This window comes from Dioscorea cayenensis, chromosome 17, assembly GCF_009730915.1.
Source record: "Dioscorea cayenensis subsp. rotundata cultivar TDr96_F1 chromosome 17, TDr96_F1_v2_PseudoChromosome.rev07_lg8_w22 25.fasta, whole genome shotgun sequence".
NCBI lineage: Eukaryota > Viridiplantae > Streptophyta > Magnoliopsida > Dioscoreales > Dioscoreaceae > Dioscorea > Dioscorea cayenensis.
In genome coordinates, this window is record NC_052487.1 from 19,179,377 (window position 1) to 19,201,064 (window position 21,688).

Here is a 21,688-nt window from a genome sequence, read left to right on the forward strand (position 1 = left end):
GATGGTATATCCCAAAGTCTGGGTTTTGGAGTATGAGGGAGTAAATGCAGGCTTCACCATATAGGGGCCCATTTATGCAAAATTTTACCAGCTTGACACCTGTACTTCAAGATTCGTGTGGAATAGATTATTATAGGTGGTGAGGGGTTTAGCTTCTCTCTCCCTCGTGAGTCTTCGTTCTTTCCTCCTCCTCCAGCCCCTTCCGGCGGCGTCGCCCCTTCTTCCCGTTTTCGTTTATCACTGGGCAAACCTCAGATTCTCATCCATCTCGCCGGATCAAATCCTTTCCTTAGGTTTTTCCCAACGAGGTGATTTTGATCTTTGATTCTTTCGTGTTCTTATTTGTTGCAATTAGATCAAATTGTTCGAAATTTACCTTTTTTTTTCTTTTTCTTTTTTGAACTTTTACATTTCATGGTTGAACTCAAGATCAATTTTTTTCAATTCCAGAACGTTTAAATCATAATTTTATTTATTTAATCATTCTTAGCGGATTAGTCTTTTGCTATGCGATTAATCTGAAAATCAGCATTGTCAGTGGATTATATACTTAGAGATGATAGAATTTGTGTGCTTTGGACCTCGCCATTGATGTTAGGTATTGTTAGCTTTGAACATTATAACTTTATCAATGATATGCTGTCTGGATTATTCTGTAAGATATTATTGATGTTAGGTATTATTGGACAGATTTACTGAATAATTTTTTTGTGAATTCAGATTCCACTTGTTGTATGTTCGGTAATTATATTATGTTCCATAATTCTATTATCATTTTTTTTATTGGTTGCAGAGATGGCATTATAAGAGTTTCTAGACTTTCTCTATTTGATGTCAACACTCCTAAATATTACAATTTTCTTCTATGTCTCGCAATTGAATCTGCTTATGCATATGAAATTTCTCCTATAGTTTGCTCTTCTGTTCTTTGTCGTCAAGACTTCAATTTTATGTTACCTCATGGGTTCTCTATCATTTACAGAGACCAATGGTGTTTTCCATGCATATGAGCTCGTCATTTTACTGATTTTAGCTGTATCAGTTGTGTAATTGCATGTTACTCATATGGTTTACTCTTCTGTTCTATCTTTAATTGCACGCCACTTCAAGATTCTATCTTTTACGGAGATGAATGTTACAATCTCTTATACAGTTTCTTTAGTTCTGTCGGTGGCCTATGCATATGAGGTTGCGTGTAAAGTTCTAATTTTTCATTATGCCTTCAATTAAATGCTACCTCAAGACTCTATTTTGCTCAGGATATTTTTTGTTCTCCCTGTTACTGTGTTACATATCCATATGAAGTTGCTATTCTTCAATTGCTTGCTAACTCGACTTTCTATCTTTTGTAGACTGATTGTGTTGCCCATGTGTCAACAATTTCTTATGTCGATTTTAGTTCTCTTGGTTACATGTGCATATGAAGTTGCTTGTGTAGTTTAGTCTTCTATTCTGTCTTCAATCGCATGCTAATTCAAAGTTCTACTCTTACACTGTTATTTAGTTAACTCAGTTGCATAAACACATGAAGTTGCTAATACAGTTCACTGTTCTAGTCTGTCTTCAATTGCATGGTTCCTCAAGGTTCTATTGTCACATCGATGGTATTGCCCATGTATGAGAAATCTCTTGTCTTGATATTTAGTTCTCTAAGCAGCATATGCCTATGAAGTTGCTTGTATACTTTATTCTTCTATTTTGTCTTCATCTGCATGCTACCTCAAGATTCTAACTTTTTCAAAGACCGGTGAGATTGTCTGTATAAACTCTCTTGTTCTGATGTTTGGTTTGTAAACTCAATCTTTCTACTACTTCTTTTTGAATTATTGATTCCACAAATTGTATGCATGTGTTTCTCTGGCTGCAATAAGTTTGTGGTCCCTCAAATTGAAATCTCTTTGCTTGCTGCTACTCAGATAAGGTATAGCCATGAATATTGTCAGCCTTTCTAGGCGCATTGCTGTTAATAAAGAAGCTATCAGAGTTGTCGGTTCCAGAGGATTCGCTGCTGGTGGTGGCAAGTCAAAGAAAGGACCTAAAGGCGGTGCTGGCGATGCTCCGAAGACATCCACACTTAGCAATGAGCTGAAGAGTACCACAGTTTATGGAGCTAATATCCTCAAGGATGGTGCTGACCCGAAGATACTGACTGATTCCGAGTATCCGGACTGGTTGTGGCATTTGCTGGATAAACGCCCTGCGTTAAGTGAATTACGTCGAAAGAACATTGAAACCCTTCCATTCGAAGACCTCAAACGATTTGTTAAGCTGGATAATCGAGCTCGAATAAAAGAAAACAATGCTATGAAAGCCAAGAACTAAGAAATAGGTGTATGTTTTTTTGGCTTTATTGCAACACTTGGATGATGGATTTTTTTTTTTTTTTGGGTAGAGAAATACTATGAAGAAACCATGTGAATGAGATATTTAAAGCTCTTTTGATCTGTTTTATCTCAGCAGTCATATCTTGTCAATGAATTCAAGAGTTTGTTTCTAAATCTCTATGTTTATCTACTAAATTCATGTTTGTGCAAGAAGAATATGTTGCTTCTTATAATTCAGAACTGGTTATTAGTCTTTGCGGTTCGAATTATACAAATTACTTGATTTATTAAATATTGGGAAAAAAATCATATAAATCAAATGTTTAAATTGGGTATGAATATGTATTTTTTCTCTAAGTATTTTGAAGATTAAAAAATAATGTTTAAAATTTTCTCCAAATTTTGAAAATAATGAGTTACTAACCATGACCATAAATTCGATTTTTATACTCATTTTGATTTTCTCAATTTAATTTTTTTATTAAAGAAAATTATTTTATTTTATTTTAAATTGTATTTTTATAAATTTAATATTTTTTGGACAAACCATATCAGAGACGTGTATAAATATGGAGTTATTACTTCAACATATTTGTGCCATCATCCTATATAAGTTGAGGTTTGAAGATTTAAACATATGACTTAATACCAATAAATTAAGAAATGTTCGGTTAAATTTAATATGTTAAATTTTCAAAATAAATTTTTTTAATAATTAAAAGGTAAATATATTATTTATTACATCAATAACTATACCTGCAGGTTGAACCAGTCAAAATGGTTAAATCGTGAATAATTGAAGGTCCATTTATTTTACTACTTACAATTTTATCTCAATTTCTCAATGAAATTATGACTGCATTTATTTTTCACTGCTGAGCTGTTATTTGCTTGTTTTTTTTCAAGAAAGTTCTGCAGTTAATATGGTTGTGTTGCATGTGATATATTTAGTACATGTCTTTATCCATTAGCGATTAAATTGTTACCATGATCTTCAGCATGTCATCAATTACATGTATAGACAATGGGTAAATTTTTCATGTGATAACCGTGTTATGTATGATTTTTATTTTGGTCATTATGTTTTAATTTGTATTTTTTTAATTATTAGATATTAATTTATTTTCACCGGGAGGTCATTTGGGGGTTTCTGGTCAATTTGAAATGACGTGGCAGCCAGAAATGCCACATCGCTTTATTTTAATATTTTCTCTCATCCCAACTAGAGAGAGCAGATCAGCCGGATGTTAACTTAGCTTATTTAATCGGAAAATAAAGTAAGTGACGTGGCATTTTTGGCTGCCACATCTTTTAAAATTGGCCAAAAAACCTCAAGTAACCTCCCGGTGAAAATAAATCTATATCTAATAACCAGAAAGATACAATACAAATTGGAATACATTGACCAAAATAAAAATAAGCCATAACACGGTGACCACATTAAAAATTTACCCTATAGACAATATACTATGCTTTAATTCTAATTGTGTTTGGTTGTTGATAGGTTTAATTGCAAATATTGTGACACCCTTGCAACTAATGTTCCAAAAATAGAACATGGGGCCCAACAGGAACCTTAAGCTAATTTTTCAAATTTAAAATTTATTTCAAACTGAATTTAAATTTGGGTCAATTTTCTCAATTTGAAGTTATAATTAAAATCAAGCTAAATTTGAGTTGATTTCTCATTATGAAATTATACTGATTCAAACTTGATTAATGATTAAAAAAATTGAGCTAAACTAGAGTTTAACTTAATTATAGAAAACTAACTCAAACTTGAGTTAATTTATCAGTCTCAAAATAATTGAATTTGAATTGATTTCTTATTTCTTTTAAAAATAATTCTAGAACCGATTTGATCGATGATCCAAAAAATTAAGTTAAACTAGAGTTTAATTAACTTAATTATAGGAAACCAACTCAAATTTGAGTTAGTTTATTAGCCTCAAAATATAGGTTTTTTGTTTTTTTTTTATAAAATGAACAAACTATGTGTCAAGGACATAGTGAATTTTTTAATTATATCATACCTACATGCTCACCTTATACAATAAAGATTTCAATCTCAGCTCTCACCCACTAGCAGTGGATTTTAGTGCCCCCTTGCTAGTACATGTCTTGATCCATTAACAATTAAATTGTTACCATGATCTGTAGCATGTCATCAATTACATGTATAGACAATACACTACACTTGAATTCTAATTGTGTTTGGTTGTTGATAGGTTTAATTGCAAATATTGTGACACCCTTGCAACTAATGTTCCAAAAATAGGACATGGGACCCAACCAGAACCTTAAGCTAATTTCTCAAATTTATAATTTATTTCAAACTGAATTCAAATTTGGGTTAATTTTCTCAATCTGAAGTTATAATTAAAATCAAACTGAATTTGAGTTAATTTCTTATTTATGGAAAAAATAATTTTAAGACCGATTCAAACTTGATCGATAATTAAAAAAATTGAGCCAAACCAGAAGTTAACTTAATTATAGAAAACCAACTCAAACTTGAGTTAGTTTATTAGTCTCAAAATAATTGAATTGAATTGATTTCGCATTTTTTAAAAATAATTTTAGAACCGATTTAATTGATGATCCAAAAAATTGAGCCAAATTAAAGTTTAACTTAATTATAGGAAACCAACTCAAATTTAAGTTAGTTTATTAGCCTCAAAATATAGGTTTTTTGTTTTTTTTATAAAATGGACAAACCATGTGTTATGGTGAATTTTTTTATTATATCATACGTACATGCTCACTTTATACAATAAGATTTTGACCTCAGCTCTCACCCACTAGCAGGGGATCCTAGTGCCAAGAGATTATTGCATCATTGATATTTTTCTCGATATTAAAATTACTCAAATATTAATTTCAAATAAAGCTTGATAAATGATGATAATAACCCTGGAAAATGATCCTGCCTTAATTTGCGGCTCATTATAGATTCTTAATATTAATCACTGAAGCATTTCAACATCAAACAGCAACCATGAAAGGGAAATTTCTCCACAGTTTTGTTTCCATTATATATATATATATATATATCGAATGGATTAAAAGAGTGAGTTAATGGTTGTTGCCCCCTAACAACCATCACAAGCTCATTAATGTTCTGAAACCACCACTGTGTCAAAACTCCCAACTAACCCCTGCCATGTCACAGCTATTCATAGTTCAATGCATGCAATAACTTGCTTAGCTAGCCCTGGGCTAACTGTCATCTAGGGTTGATTGCTTAGGGCATTCTGCCATATATAATTATACATGAAGACATGATATCTGTGGATGTGTAACTCTTCAATAGGGATATTTGTTGATGATGGTTGGATCTTCATCATCTAAACCTAATATTTATACAGACATGGTGTAGAGTTACTATATTTGATCATATATTTAGTACTGTTTGTAATTATTATTTATCATTTAATACCGTATATTAATGGACTGTAGTCATTGAATGAATTCATTAATATATGAAGACATGTATCTGTGGATGTTTGTAACTCTCAGTAGGTATATTTGTTGATGATGGTTGGTTCTTCATCAAAGCCTAATATTTATATAGATACTGTATAAAGTTACTATATTTGATCATAATTTAGTACTATTTGTAATTATTATTTATTATTTAATACCGTATATTAATGAATTGTAGTTATTGAATGTAAATTCAATGACTACGATAAACATCCCCAATGATTTTTCTTTATTTATATATAATATTTATTTTTATATTATTTTGAAGATGATAAAAATATGATGAAAATTACCTTTCTCCCTTGTACATTTCCGTGTAATGAAATATATAACTATTTATCAATGCCCCTAGTTAATAGAATTTAGTTGTTTATTTATATTATAGGCAAATAAAAAGGAAAATTAAAATCATATTATAAGTTTATGTTTTATATATTTCTCAATCCTTTTGTGTTTTTGTCTCCTATGGCTATTTGAGTTTATAACAAATTAGAATTTAGAGTTTGGTGGATAATTTTTAGTGAACACATGAAAATCGAAAACCAACCATTTTTTTTTAAATAATTTATTTTAAAATAAACCATTTTAATTTTCATTACGAAACTATATACATTATCTTGATTTTCCACTCTCTTATACCACTATAAATATTTATCCCATACTTTACCTAAGTGGGTGATTAGAATTTAGGGTTTATAGTTTAAAATTTATTGTTTAGGATTTAATGAAACACATGAAAACCAAACACAAGCACAAATAAACTAGAATTTTTTAGGGGTTGATGTTTAAGCTATAATGAAGTACATGAAAACGAAATAAACAAAAACTTAGGGTTTATTAGTGTTTAGGGTTTAAGTTTTAAAAAAGCATTTGAAACCCAAATTAAAAAGAAAAAAAAAATGTTTTATGAAACATATGAAACCAAATATAAGCACAAATAAGTTATAATTTGTTACAGTTTAAGCTTTGATGAAGCACATGAAAACCAAATAAGCATGCATTTAGGGTTTAATAAAACACATGACCAAAACCAAACACAAGCCCCAATAAATTAACTAGAGTTTATTTGGGTTTAGGGTTTAAGCTTTAATGAAGCACATGAAAACCACATAAACAAGAACTTAGGATTTAATGAGACATATGATTAAAACTAAACACAAGCACAAATAAACTAGAAGTACTTATTGGGATTTAGAGTTTAAACTTTAATGAAACACACGAAAACCAAATAAACAAGCATTTAGGGTTTAATGAAACACATGAAAACCAAATAGAAGTACAAATAAATTAAACTAGAATTTAGTAGGTTTTAGGATTTAAGCTTTAATTAATGAAGCACATGAGACCCAAACAACCAAGAATTTAGCCTTTAAGAAACATATGATCAAAACCAAATATATATAAGCACAAATAAGCTAGAATTTATTAGGGTTTAGAGTCTAAGCTTTAATATATGAACCTCATGAAAACTAAATAAAGCAAGAATTTAGAGTTTAATGAAACACATGAAAACCAAATTAACACAAGAGCAAATAAATTAACTAGAATTTATTAGGGTTTAGTGTCTAAGCTTTACTGTAACACATAAATACACACACAAAAAACATGGCACCTTGAAATGTTCCCCATTTAGGTTGATGCAATGTGGAATCACTATTCACAAGACCAGCAAGCCAGCAAGCCAGCCATAACTCCTCAAACCCTTTCAAACACTCTCATTCATGGATGAGACCCTACCACCCCCAACTGCCATCTCCTCTCTCTCCATTCTCCATTAATATAAGCTTTCCAAACCATCTTCATTTCATGATCACTAACACTTCATATCTCCCTAGCTAGCTAGTTCCAAAAACAAAACAAATGGCCAACAATATTATTCCATCCTTTCTCTTCATGATCAATATCATCACCATAATCTTCTTCTTCACTTGTTTTCCATTATCTTCTCAAGCAGCTCTTGATGTTGAAGGGATGTTTGTGTTTGGGAGCTCATTAGTTGATAATGGAAATAACAATTACTTAAGGAACTCTAGTGCTAGAGCTAATTATGTTCCTTATGGGATTGACTTCCCTTTAGGACCTTCTGGCAGGTTCTCTAATGGAAGGAACCCTATTGATGTTCTTGGAGAGCTTCTTAAACTTCCTTCTTTTATACCACCTTTCTCTGATCCTGCTACTAATGGCCATAGGATTTCTCATGGTGTCAACTTTGCCTCTGGTGGTTCTGGCATTTTAGATGAAACTGGCTCCATCACTGTAAGTACTTCTAATTAGTTTAATTAAATTTTTATTATAAATTCATTTTTGTTACCACTCTTGATTACTAGTGGAGTTATTAAAGTCTTGTTTATAGTTCTCTTAAGATAGTGAAAATTAATCTTTTAGTGATTTTTTTAATAATTGACTGAATTGATTTATTTTGACTTGTTTGGCAAAGATATATATATATTTTTTTTAATTTGATTAGTTCAGTTAAGATTCCTTTTTAAAGAAAAGTTTGTTATTTGGTTCATTATGGTTTTTCATAGTAAGATAAATGATAATATAAATTATTTTTTCTTTAAACTTTTGTGTTTTGTGTTTTTAATATATTTATATTGATAGATTTTTATTTATATTGTTTTATTTCAATAATAAGATTTTTTACCATATATATATATATATATATATTTATATTTATATTTACTTTTATTATGATGATATAGGTTAGTGAAATTGGTCTGGCTGGTTTTGTGTTTTATATAATTATAATTTTTTAATTATATAATTTTCAAACAAGCGAAATAAACCAATCACAATCGAAACACTCCCTATAATAATAACTTAGAATTAAATGCACATATAATTAACAAAGCCAAATAAGTAGCTCATATGCCCCTTACTAATTTATTTAAAAAAGCATGCAACACATAACAAACAATAAGTAACTCTTGTACTAACTCTCTCTCTCATTAGAAATAATTGGCTTTAATAGTTTCATATCATGCAAATATCTAAGCTTTTCTCTTTTAATAAGTTTGACTTCTTCAATTCGGTTCATTAATCAATCTAACACTTATCATGATATCAAAGTTAATTAACTTATCATAATTAGAAAATTAATTAATATGATTTATAAATTTTTTTTGTTACTAAACATGATTAATCTATTTAAATATAATTAATAGGGGGAAGTGACAAGCATGAACCAACAAATAAGGAACTTTGAGAAGGTTACACTTGCAGAGATGGGAGGCCTTTTTGATTTGAAGAAAAACTCTGACTATTTATCAAAGTACTTGTTCATTGTGGGAACTGGAGGAAATGACTACTTTTTAAACTACTTCACTTCCAAGAAGAAGACTACTACTCTTCTCAAGTTCACTCACACTCTCATTGCTACTTTATCTTGCCAACTCAAGGTAATATATTCTTGTAATTTTTAAAACATTTATATTTTGTAAAACTATATATGTTTTTTTTACTTTATTATTCGGATCTCTTATGCAAGTATATTTATAAGGATATGCAAGGAATTACAAACTTGTATAGGGACTTGGAAATTTAAAAAAACAAACACGTAAAGGGTTTAATTAAGAGCATGTTGCTAAAATTCATTAAACGTGAGAAACCACACCTCTAATCTAGTGGTAATTCATCACAAAATACTCAAGGGAGTGCCCAAGGGTTGAAAACCCTACTCCGATAGGTACTATTTATCAACACCGTTCACACACTCGTATATTAGGGTCATTACTACTTATAAGTATTGTTTATTGTATATTAAGATTTAGTACTATTTATATATTAGCACTATTTGTTATTGTTAGTGTAGGGCCCTCTGTGTGAAGAACAGTGTTGTCTTTTTTCTAGAGTTGTATGATAGGGAGATTTATCATTAGGGAGTTGTTATACCAACATAATTGGCGTACTTCTATACATGTCTATCCTTTTAACAACACTTGTAATCTTTGTTAAAAAAAAACACTCACACTAAAGTCATTAATTAATTAATAATAAGTAAAAACAAACTCCAACTCGTTAATCTGATCTATAATAAATAAACATTTTTATAAATTAATAATTTGAAAATGCATGCAGAGATTATATGATTTAGGAGCAAGAAAGTTTGTATTGTTTTCAATTCAAGCCATGGGATGCATTCCAGCAGTGAGAGACAACCATAGAGTTAGCATTAATGGGAGCTGTGTAGAAGCCATGAATGAAGCTGCCATTCTCTTCAACAACCATCTCAAAGCCTTGGTCATCAAATTACCAAACTCTTCCATGCCTCATGCTTCAATGATCTTCATCAACTCCTACAAAATTATTAATGACATCATCACCAATCCAAAACAACATGGTACTTCTCTTTTAACTCTCATTAAATTAATGATTAATATAATGCAAAATTAATTTATATTGAGTGAGTTTGATTGTTTTGGTTAATGTTTAGGTTTTAAAGAAACAAGCAAAGCATGCTGTGATTTACCATCAAATGGGATACTTTGTAGAAGAGGAGGAAAAGCATGCAGAGACAGGAATAGCCATGTTTTCTTTGATGGTCTTCATCCCACTGATGCTGTTAATCAAAGGATTGCTTACAAAGCTTATGCTTCTAACCTTAAGACTGAAGCTTATCCCACCAATGTTAAAAACTTAGTCCATATGTATAACTCACAATAAAATCCAAGCATATTAATTAACTAGGACTTAATTAATATGATATATATATTCTAAGTTTCCTCTGTAATTTTCTTTTAATGGTATATAGCTAGCTAGTACTTTATCTTTATTGGAGTCTTTTGTAAGTGCTTTTCTCAAGGCACATGTTAGAATTAGAGCGAAGAGTTTTGTAAGTATACTATTAAATAAGTATATATAAAGTGTTAACTTTGTCTATTTAGAAATTAAATTATTTTCTAGATTTAATTACCATATAGATTCTATGTACTTTCTATCTTTTTAATTTTTTTAATATTTTAAAATACAATTAAGTCATCAATTAATTTATTGTGTAAATAATCAAGTGTTAAATGTCAAAAAATATTATAAAACTTAATTATACTTAAAAATATTATCATAAATTAAAATAATTTAATTTGATTAAATACAAAAATTTAATTATACTTAAAAATATTATAAAAAATAAAAAATAAAAAATACACAATTATAAAAACTTGTAAAACCATTAAACCTATTTTCTCCATAGCTTGAATTCACATCCTAACCAGCTATTCATTGCTCTATTTAGAATAGTGGTATATATATATTGAGTACCTACACTTATTAAATAGGTATTATCACACCAAATTAACACGTGTCATTCATGCAACACACATACTCACACGTGCCATGCACACGTAGCACATTTCCCATGCAAAGTTGGCAAAACCCTTTCCTCTCTCTTTATACTCTTCAACACATACATCTCTGATCTCTTTTTATCTAAAGAATGGCTGAGAAGCAGCATAGATATGCAAAGAGACAAATAACAACACCATGGACACGCACACGCCAAACGTTCAAGTTCATAACCGCAGGAGCAACTGGGGCGATGCTGCTCTTTCTGGCCGGGCTGACGGCGACGGTGACGGTGATGTCTTTGGTGATGGCCACGCCGGTGATGGTTATCTTCAGGCCGGTTCTGGTCCCCGAGGTGGGTGTGCCGGCGTTTTACTTGGAAAAAACTAATTGAATAATTTGAAATAAAAGTAGGGAGTAATTAACTTAATTTCTCTTGGGTCATGGACTCATGTTTGTGATATATTATTTAAATAAATAAGGAAACTTTGAATTATTTATATGATGTTTTTTCTGATCCCCTAAAAAGTGTATATATTTGTCACGTCCCAGCCCCACAGCCGGGCCCGCGGATAGATCGGCCGCATCCAATGGGATTGGGCTCCACTGGGTGCAAGGCCTCAGCTAAAAACCTGGTCAGAGTCAACCCTAACAAGCAGATATGAACAAAAACACAAAAGACAACATGGATACTTGGAAATTTAAAATACTACAAGTACTGGACTTTTAGCAGACCCTCTACGAATACAAATACAACCCAACAGTTCGCAAATTACAAATACAATCAAAATACAAGTCTTACACTCACAAGCAGGTAACAACAAGATACTGATAACGCAGACAATACGACTCTCTGACACCCCCTGCACTCCAACTTGATCTTCTCCTCGCAAACATGAATACACAGAGTGCATGAGCCACAGGGCCCAGAGGGATCGCAGAAAAACAACATGTATAGCGGATATTGCGTAATAATAGCTCATGCTTCATACAGTAATACGAAAATACGTGAATACTCGGAATAATCCAAAAAACACGAAAAACACGCTAAATACATCTCCATGGCTAATAATCAAATCAACAAAGACGAGGCTCGGGATCTTCGACTGTAAGTCTGAATGTAACGTAACGAATATCAACAATCAGTAGCTGGGATCTTCGACCAGCAATGGGGGTAGCGCATTTACTACGTAAAAACATGTGCACATGGCTAGGGACTTACTCCTCCTAATCGAGGCGAGTCGAAATGGAGATGTACTAAAAACTCCCGCAAATACGGAATACTGACATGAGGAATTCATCAATAAGTAATGCAAATAAGAAAAATAAATAAATAAACATAAATACCACGCAAATAAATAAATAAATAAAATTATTAAACAATGCAATAATTAAATAATAATTATTGCGTAAATCTAGTATCACACAAAGTCGAGAGCCTACACTGGCTCCGAGCTACTGAGTTGGGTTCACCAAGTCCCGCGAACCACGTCCTGTATGGATCTACCCGCAGTAACTATACTTAGATTACAACTTTAGATCGGGCCTAAACTTACAACTAACACCCAAAGAATGAATATGAAAAGAAGATAATAATCTAATTTTAGAACATCGACTTTACCACTTAACTTAATAATGCAAAATAACTTAACAAAACCAAGCATTTAAACCATGCTTTAAAATAACATGCTTTAAATAACATGAAACCAGCCAAATACCTACCCTAATCACCAAAATGAAATTCAGAGAAAATAAATAATTAAATATATAAACATATATATATATATTTCCATATTCTATGGTAATAAACCAGAACATTTTGCATCAATATTTAACACACAAATATAATATATAGTTTCAGAACATCATGCATTAATATATACACATATACCAACTAACTAAAAGCATGATTAAAAGATGCTATACTTACAAGGTGGATAGGTTAAACATAGATAAAGAACACAATTACCATTAAGCATAGCAGGACACAAGATTCATGTTGTTAATCCCCCAACCAAAGTTTCAGAATGCTTATGCATATTTCAAAATATACATGAACATCTAAACATGGTGGCATGCATACAATACAAGTTCACATCAATTTAATCATTAGAGGCAACATGTTTACTAAACATCTGCTAAGCATGGTCAAAGCCAGTAATTAAACAAATAAGATTCACCAACCGACAACAAATTAAAAACTAAAAGAAAAAATCTCATGGTGACTTAATTACATACACCAAGACTTCAGAATATACATGCACAATATATATATATATTTAAATTAGACTAAACAAGAAGCATGTTTGCAGGATGTCAGGTTTACATATTTGTATCAATTAATATATAAATTAGACTAAGATAACATGCTTACAGCATTTTCAGAGCACCTACACAAGTATAAATAATAAACTATACAATGATTGCATGCTTACAAGAAGAATGAAATACAACACACTGAGATATTCATGCATAAGTGAATATGTGAACAAAACAACCAAATCAATGCCTTAAAATTACACAAGCATGGACAGAGATGTTCATGGCTTGCCAAACTAGAACAAACATCAAGACAACTACAAAAAACATGGATTCACCTACCTCTAATCTCTCCGAGGATCCGCCGGTGAAGAGAATCTCCCTCCAACTCCAAGCTTTAAGAGAAGAAAAAGCTGGAATTTCGGCCTCCTGAAGATGCCAATCAGCAAGCAAGCAAGCTTGAGTTGCTCCCCTTAAAACTAAACAAAACACCACAAGCCAATAATTCACTCATCAAGATCCGGTTTTTAAGGGCAAAGAGACAAACAATGGGGGCCCGCTCACCAACAACTCAGTCAACCAGTCAAAGTTGAAGAAAATGAAATTTTACAAACCTTACAATATTATAATTTATAAAGTGGTAAACTGGATAACCGTATGACATTTGTGTAAAGGAGGGCAAAGTTTGAATCTTTCCCCATATAATACAATACTGTATATTTGGGCTCACTACCCGTATGCACACTATTGTTTATATATTATATATTATTTAAACATATTGTTTACTATCTACAGGTCTGGGTGCAGTTTTTTTGAGATTTTTTTGTGAGATTTTTTTTGTGAGACAGAAACAGTGGTTTCATCCTTCTAAGTGATTTTAGAAGAGTGTAATTTCTTTATAGGTGTATAGTTTTTATTAGGAGAAACAGTGGTTTTATCTTTCTAACTGGTATGGTCTTTTTAGAAAAAGTAGTTGCATTTTTTTTTTCAAGTTATAAGATAAGAAATTTTCTTAAAAGATTTATAAGCTATCAAAATTGGTATATTTTCATATTTCTATATATATCTCTGTATTTTCAGATATATCTGTTTTTTAACAATCTTTTTAAGGGTGGGGTGCTTTTTAACCATCTCTTAAATAAAGTGCTTGTCTATTAGTCAAAAAAATATATTATAATATATATAATATATATACATGAATTCATCACGCATATGCATTAAAAGTAATGAAATTTTTATTTACATAAAATTTCAGCATACAACACCTTCAATTAAATTATTTAAGAGTGATAAAACTTCATCTTAATGTGCTCATGTAATCAGATACTATAATTTCACATACAAAATAACAACTTTTAAGTGGTTTCACCCTTTTAAGTTATAAGGTAAGAAATTTTTTTTAAAAATCTATAAATCATCACTTTCATATATGTCTATTCTTTTAATAATCTCTTTCATATATGTCTGTTCTTTTAACAATCTCTGTGCTTTTAACAAATTTTTTTAACAATTCTCTTAAATAGGATGCTTGCTTATTAGTCAATATATATAATATACATATTATAAAGTTTATAATATATATATACATGAATTCATCATGTATATGCACTTAAAAGTAATGAAATTTTTATGTACATAAAATCTCAGCATACAACACCTTCAATTAAATTATTTAAGGGTGATAAAACTTCATCTTAATGTGTTCATGTTATCAGACACTATAATTTCACACACACAATATAACAACTTGATGATGATGAAGAATTGAGATTAGTACATATGTATATAGACAAAGTTGATGCTACCTTTGGTTTATTACATTGATTGAGATGCTCAACACAGGATAAATAGAATGAATGAATACTCAGGACATCATGGGTCACATTAATTTGAGATGATTATTAAGAGAAGATAATAAAAGAGAAAAATAAAAATAAAAGGGAAGATGAGTTAAGAAGATCCTCCTATCAATCCATCCATCTCTTAAATGTCCCAAACTGTTCTTGTTGTTGGCCAAAGTTTGTGAAACTTCCAGTTGCCCCCATTCATCTTGGAGATTTTTTCTTAGCTAAAATGGAGAATCAGAAAAATAGTACATTAATTTCTTTGTCAAGAAAATAAGGTTAATGAACTGCAGCAAAGTAAGGAATTCCATCAAGTTCTTAATTGGTACAATTTATCTACAACATGAGAAAATAGTGAGTGCCATTACTCAATCTAAACACAAATTAGTTGTTAGAGAGATGAGAATAATAACATACATTTATATATATATATATATATATATAGGCTACCAAGATCACCTTTTGTTTTAATCATTTAAAACAAATATGTTCATTTTGATTATTTTGACCTCTTCACCTGATGTGTGTGGAACAAACAAAGAGACCATATTTAAGCAAAAATAAGCAGGATAAGGGTGAAACAGTTAATTATGTGTGTGCCATTCATCAGGATATCTTCAAATATGCCTTAAAAAAATATATATTGTTGCTAAAAGATTTGATGAAAGTAAGGAAGAAAGATAAAGGTATTGAATTTGTAAAGAACTTACGAGAAGTTATATTTAAAGTCAATGAGTCCCCGACTTAATGAATCAGCCCAAATTGCAGACTTAATCTGAGAAGTATCCTTTTTTGGTGTTGGCTTTGATACTGGTGATGAAACCTGTTCTGAATTGTCCATAACTTTTGTTGAAGAATTCTGAGTATGCTCTGAAGACACAGGATCAGAATGAGCAGTGAAGACACCAAATAGATCAGATTCTTCCGAGTTATTCAGGGGAACTGCAACAAAAGGATCGAAAATATTTGCAGTTTCCAATTTGGATGACTCATTATTCTTAGTAAACACATCGGGATTGGATGCTGCGAAAAAGTCTATGTTTTGGTTGACAGCATTGTTGAAATCAGACTGACAGGCAAAGAAATCAACATTTCCCTGCAATAACATGTACAAACATACAGAGTCAAGCCCAAAAAGAGTAATGTATAAGAACTATTGTCCTAACATATGCAAAGGGAAACCAACCTTTTATTTCTGCATCAAATTTGTTGAGAGAATTGGATTTCAGTTGGAAAACATTAAAGAAATTAAATTTTTAAGTGATAAAAACTCGATAACTTCTTGATCCAATCGATGGGAAATCTGTAGCATATAAGAAGAAAAGAAAAAAAACAGGCACAATTGTCTTTCAGAAACCTGTCACATACCTGACTATGAGAAACACTTGCTGCTTCTGATTGAGGAGAGGCTGATATAAAAGTTGCTTCTGCAAAGAGATCAACTTCAAGTGTGGCAACATTTCTGACAGAGGTTGTTTCTTTTGGAATAGCAGCAGATGCATCCATGAGATCGCCAATCATGCTTTGTGCAAATAAGTCCACCTGGTTGCTATTTGAGCTAGTTGATGCTGCAAATTCAGTGGGATGAGATACAAATATCTCTGGATAAGGATATTATAATTTGTATGACATTGTCATGCACCGAGTTAGCAGTGCCACACCTATTACTCACCAGATGCAGAATATCCACGAGGGTCAAAGTCATCAAAATCATCCTCATTACTGCTTGGTTGTGTGCTTGAGCTTTTAGGAGTTAGAGTTGGTTTAATCGATGGTTTTAATATTATGGATGGTAAAGAATCTTGATCCCTGTTGAAAAAAATGCATGATTAAAAGCATAGGAAACAATGGCTGCACCTGTATGCAAATATCAGGTTCAGAAACAATGTTACAATTGCAACCACTATTTCAATTGTACCTTTCTGCAACAGAGAAACAAGTCTTCACTACCAAGAATTAATTCTTGGAACACAGAACAAAAAATGCAGTCCAGCAGTTTAAAATAAACAAATAATTATAAAGTTGTAGCTTTACACTACCTTGTGATAAACAGTATTCTATCTCAAGGTAAGGTACCGAGTTTACAATTATCTTAATTTACAGTTGCATGCAGGCATTTAGATGAAAGAACATATTCCTTTATGACAATGGTCTTTATTGCTATTTATAAGACCAGGATTCCTTGTTTCAAGGATTTATCCTATGAGCAAATATAAGTGGATTTGGCTACTACTAGACATTTCATGCAGCAACCAGGACAAACCAAATTCATGATTAATTAAATCAAGAAACAAAGTAAGAAAGTTAATCAGACATACCTCACGCGGCCACTAACTACCTTTTTCACTTTAATCCCTTCATTTTCTTTGGACAAGCTACTATTTGACTTGTTTTCGCCATCTTTCTTGTGATAATTTGATACAGGATAACCATATCGATCTCTATCAGGAGAACTACCTTTGAAAGATCCAGTTTCTTTACTGCCACTTGCCCCTCCATGGTAAGTACCATAAAAGCCATCGCTACCATATGATGCTGAACTTGACTTGTATGTTATTCCAGTTGAGGACAGTCCAAAATATCTGTAAAAGTCACCATCTTAAAAAAGGTTAAATCATTTTGTCTGTGTCGGGCTATATTTTTCAGATTCATAAAGCAAAACGTTATCATCAAAGACAAATAAACTCACTTTTCACGGTTAGCAGTAGCTTTGTCCCTGGCTGCTTGTATCCTTTCCCTATCATCCAAAAGAGCTAGAATGGTTTCTACCTTCTTTCTCACATTGATTCCAACATCCTTTCCATTGGGTTCAACATATTCAAAACCTGAAATTGACTTTTAAGCATATAAAATATATTAAGGAAAAATTTTGCAACATTAAACAAACTACTTTAAGTGTTTCATAGATAGATGGTTTACTGAAATTTGATAGCTATGCTCGAGAATGTCATTAAGTGCACTTTCTGAACCATTTGCCACTAAGTACTCAATGACAGACAGTGCCTGAAATGAATTCAAGACACAAGTAAAAGGCCATGGCTTAAAGTTATATATTTGCAAATTGCAATTGATAGAGAAAAGCAAGTATGTTATGAATTCAAAACATCATACTTTGTAAACATGTCGCCAATTCTGGCCAGTATCCATCAATCTATTCCATAGGACATTCATGACCAGTTGACATTCAGTGCTGCATGGAAATTCAAAATGAGGATTATAAGAGAAACCTTATCTATTTCCACAGAAAGCATAAGTTGAATAATTGTAATATATCCACAGATGGGTTTCAGCTATATGTTACAATTTTTTGGTGGCCTGAGCAATTTCAGACAAAGCAGTTCCATGAGGACCCCAAGGTTCATCACTGGTTGCATCCAGCACCTACAATTTACAAAATGTATACAAAAAATAAGACAAATAAATTGGGAAGAAAAATGAATTCTATTTAATGAAGCTACTCTAACTTCAAGCAAGACATAATTTATTGAGTGAAAACTATAATGAAGCAATCAAATCAAAGTTGCCCAAAGAAATAGCACAGAATGAAAACTATGCCTCAAGAAATACAAAAAAACCTACATGATCATTGATACCAAAAAACCATGTAAATGCTAACAATGTCTGAGATGGCCATCCTAGAAATATCTTCAGCTGTTAGCTCATATAACACAATCAAGTCATTTTTCTCGAAAACAAACCCATGGGGTAGGGTTGTAAGCAGGATGTCTTGATTGGGTTAAGCCTAGCTAGAGTTCTCAATGTTGTTTGCTTGAGACTGTCTTGAATCAAAAAAAAAATTCATTGATCCTGAAACATGATGGAAAATCTAAACAAACATCGCCTTCTATCTCACATTGTAAAATTCACAACACAGAATGAACCGATACTAGTCGTAATTGGGGAAGGGTTGGTGGTGGTATATCAACTAGAGGGAAGCTTCTCCCATAGGCAATGTGAGACTATGGTCCTGAGCCACTGCGTCCCAATACCCCCGGGCCCACAGCGGATGTGGGACCCAAGATCTTAGCTATAACTCTGATACTATATTAAGACAGGGACCCACCACCCTAACTTCTCCATAACCCAAGTTGCAGGGAAGGGTTAGTGGTGGTATATCAACTAGAGGGAAGAGTTTCCCACAAGCGATATGGACCTATGGTCCTGAGCCACTGCGTCCCAACAATAATAACCAAAATTCTAAAATTTCATATCAAAGTAAATCCATAAACCAAAAAACATGATCCAAAGTCGATCCAAAGCCTAAATAAAAGTCTTCTATCTCACATTATCAAATTCACAACACAACTACCCAAATTCAGAGACTTCATATCAAAGTAAATCCATAGACTCTAAAACATGATCCAAAACCTAAACAAGCGTCTCCTTCTATCTCACATTATAAAATTCACAACAATAAAATATCAATCCTATTCATAATAACCCAAATTCAGCATCGCAATATTCAACAAAATCCATATGCCCTAAACATGATAAAAAATCTATAAAGGCATCTCTTTCTATCCCACATTATTAAATACACGAGACACAAAGCCAATACTATTCACATTAACCCAAATTCAGATTTTTTTTCATATTAAACAAAATCCATATAACCAAAACATGATCAAAATATTGCAGTTCATCTCAAATTATCTAATTGACAGCAAATAAATAATAAAGAACCACAAAAAAATCAAACCTTTTGCTCAATCTCCGGGACTTTGAGGACCTTCAAATTCACCTCCCTCTTTCTGCAACACAACATAACCAAAATAAAAAAAACTCAGCATTAAACCCAAAATCAAAGACGCGAAGGATCATACTCACATCTCCCGCACTGCTTGATCCCAAACCTTCATGAAATCCATTGACGAAGCTTCTGAAACGAATCGAAACGCTACCGAGATTTCTCTGGGACGATGGAACGAAAAGAAGAGGCAACGATCAGGTGTGCCTAGGGACCGAATCAGTGCGCCACGTGTAAGATTGGCGCTGCTTCAATCGAACGGTTAGGGTTTGATCAGGTGTGCCTAGGGATCTGATTCAGTTTGTGGGCCCACCCTAATTTCATTTGTTGGGCTTATGCTAAAAAAACAAAGGAGAGATTATGTTAAAGAGGGTTTTTCTTATTTGTACTTTAACTCAATGTTTTAATAATCGGGCTAGTTGTCGACTCTGTTAGACAATCGGTTTCTGTTCAACCGGTTGAACTAGTTACACCTGCTGGTTCAACCGGATTTAATATTTTTTAAATAAATAAATATTTAATATTTAAAAATTAAAAAAATAAATAAATAATAATTTAAAAAATAATAAAAAGATACAAAATTATATATTGCAAAGTTAATTTATTCACAAAGTCTCAACTTTACATCAAATTGAATTTTTCAAAATACAAATTGTTTATTAGATTTTTCCCATATGATGTTCGTTTGAATCATGGAAATATTGTTACTAAACTTGACCCCAAGATTAGCCTTCAATATCTTCAATCATAATCTTCAATCATCCATCCATGCTTGGATCTTCAAATCTTCAATCAAATCTTCAGTGATCTTCAATCAATCTCCCATATATGATTTGTCTACTTGAATAGCTTCATCCAGAATTAGCCTTCTTACTATCTTTTACTCCATAATGATCTTCTATTTTTACCAACAATAGATTATTCCTCTCTTTCAAAACTAGATCTCTCATAAAAGGAGTTTTACCAAATATATGATTTATTATCCCGGATCTTAACTAGATAAAATCACACCTAAGATAAAACTTACCTTTTTGATGAGATCCATTTACCTTGATCTTCCTTCCAAAAATAGTTCTTTTCAAAAATGGTCCATTGAGAGAACTTTCTCTAAACATAGTCTCCAATATGATCTTCTAAGTCTGATATCTTCATATGACATGTTACCATGCTTTAGCCACAACATCATCCTAGTCATTTCTCCTTTTTGCTAAGTCATCATAGCCACGTCATCTTTCATTGCCATGTCACCCCTTGGCATTTGTCATATAATACCAACTTAAGTCTTCAAACCTAACAGACAAGAAAGAGAAGAGACGGAGACAGGACCTTTGAAAGGGAGGAAAAGGAGATTGACGAAGGCAGAGATGAGTGCAAAGATGGAGAAGAGGATAGAAGGAAGGCCAAAGAAAGAAGGAGAATAAATTAATCGACAACAAAAGTATGATCTTCTTCCTCGTTAGAACACATGTATCTAGATGATGAATCGATGAAATATGTAGGGATGAATAATGCATATATTGTTGTGGCTTTGCTGGTTTATATTACACTTGACGTTTATGTACCATGCATGCATCCATTGTTGACCCGTTTATGATATATGTAATCTAAGTTGCATGACTTTCTTATTCTTTGAGTATACTGACTTTGCTTTGAAATCACTCATGTCATGTAAACGTAGGACCCCTCATCTTTTATGAAATAAAGATGTATTTTAATCTTCTCTCTCCTTACCCCACTTAGTTAGT

General features: G+C 31.9%; 3 protein-coding genes across 3 annotated transcripts; 2 read left to right on the forward strand and 1 right to left on the reverse strand.

Moving 5' to 3' along the window:
- Nucleotides 1–153: 153 nt before the first annotated feature.
- On the forward strand, nt 154–2,498 carry LOC120280016 (54S ribosomal protein L37, mitochondrial). Its single transcript, XM_039286716.1, has 2 exons — nt 154–308; nt 1,917–2,498. Exon 2 carries the CDS (start codon nt 1,930–1,932, stop codon nt 2,320–2,322), a length of 393 nt encoding a protein of 130 aa, XP_039142650.1. The 5' UTR covers nt 154–308; nt 1,917–1,929; the 3' UTR covers nt 2,323–2,498.
- A 5,106-nt stretch (nt 2,499–7,604) lies between these two features.
- Nucleotides 7,605–10,637, forward strand: LOC120280135 (GDSL esterase/lipase At1g29670-like). The gene is made up of 4 exons (XM_039286880.1): nt 7,605–8,066; nt 8,978–9,211; nt 9,891–10,152; nt 10,246–10,637. The coding sequence occupies exons 1-4, from the start codon at nt 7,671–7,673 to the stop codon at nt 10,473–10,475; spliced, it is 1,122 nt and encodes a 373-aa protein (XP_039142814.1). The 5' UTR covers nt 7,605–7,670; the 3' UTR covers nt 10,476–10,637.
- Nucleotides 10,638–15,103: 4,466 nt separating this feature from the next.
- Nucleotides 15,104–20,120, reverse strand: LOC120280142 (clathrin interactor EPSIN 1-like). Its single transcript, XM_039286883.1, has 11 exons — nt 20,024–20,120; nt 19,896–19,947; nt 18,498–18,577; nt 18,308–18,386; nt 18,116–18,199; nt 17,886–18,031; nt 17,515–17,778; nt 16,869–17,005; nt 16,565–16,764; nt 15,907–16,292; nt 15,104–15,420 (listed from the first exon to the last, which is right to left on the reverse strand). The coding sequence occupies exons 1-11, from the start codon at nt 20,062–20,064 to the stop codon at nt 15,417–15,419; spliced, it is 1,473 nt and encodes a 490-aa protein (XP_039142817.1). The 5' UTR covers nt 20,065–20,120; the 3' UTR covers nt 15,104–15,416.
- Nucleotides 20,121–21,688: the final 1,568 nt, after the last annotated feature.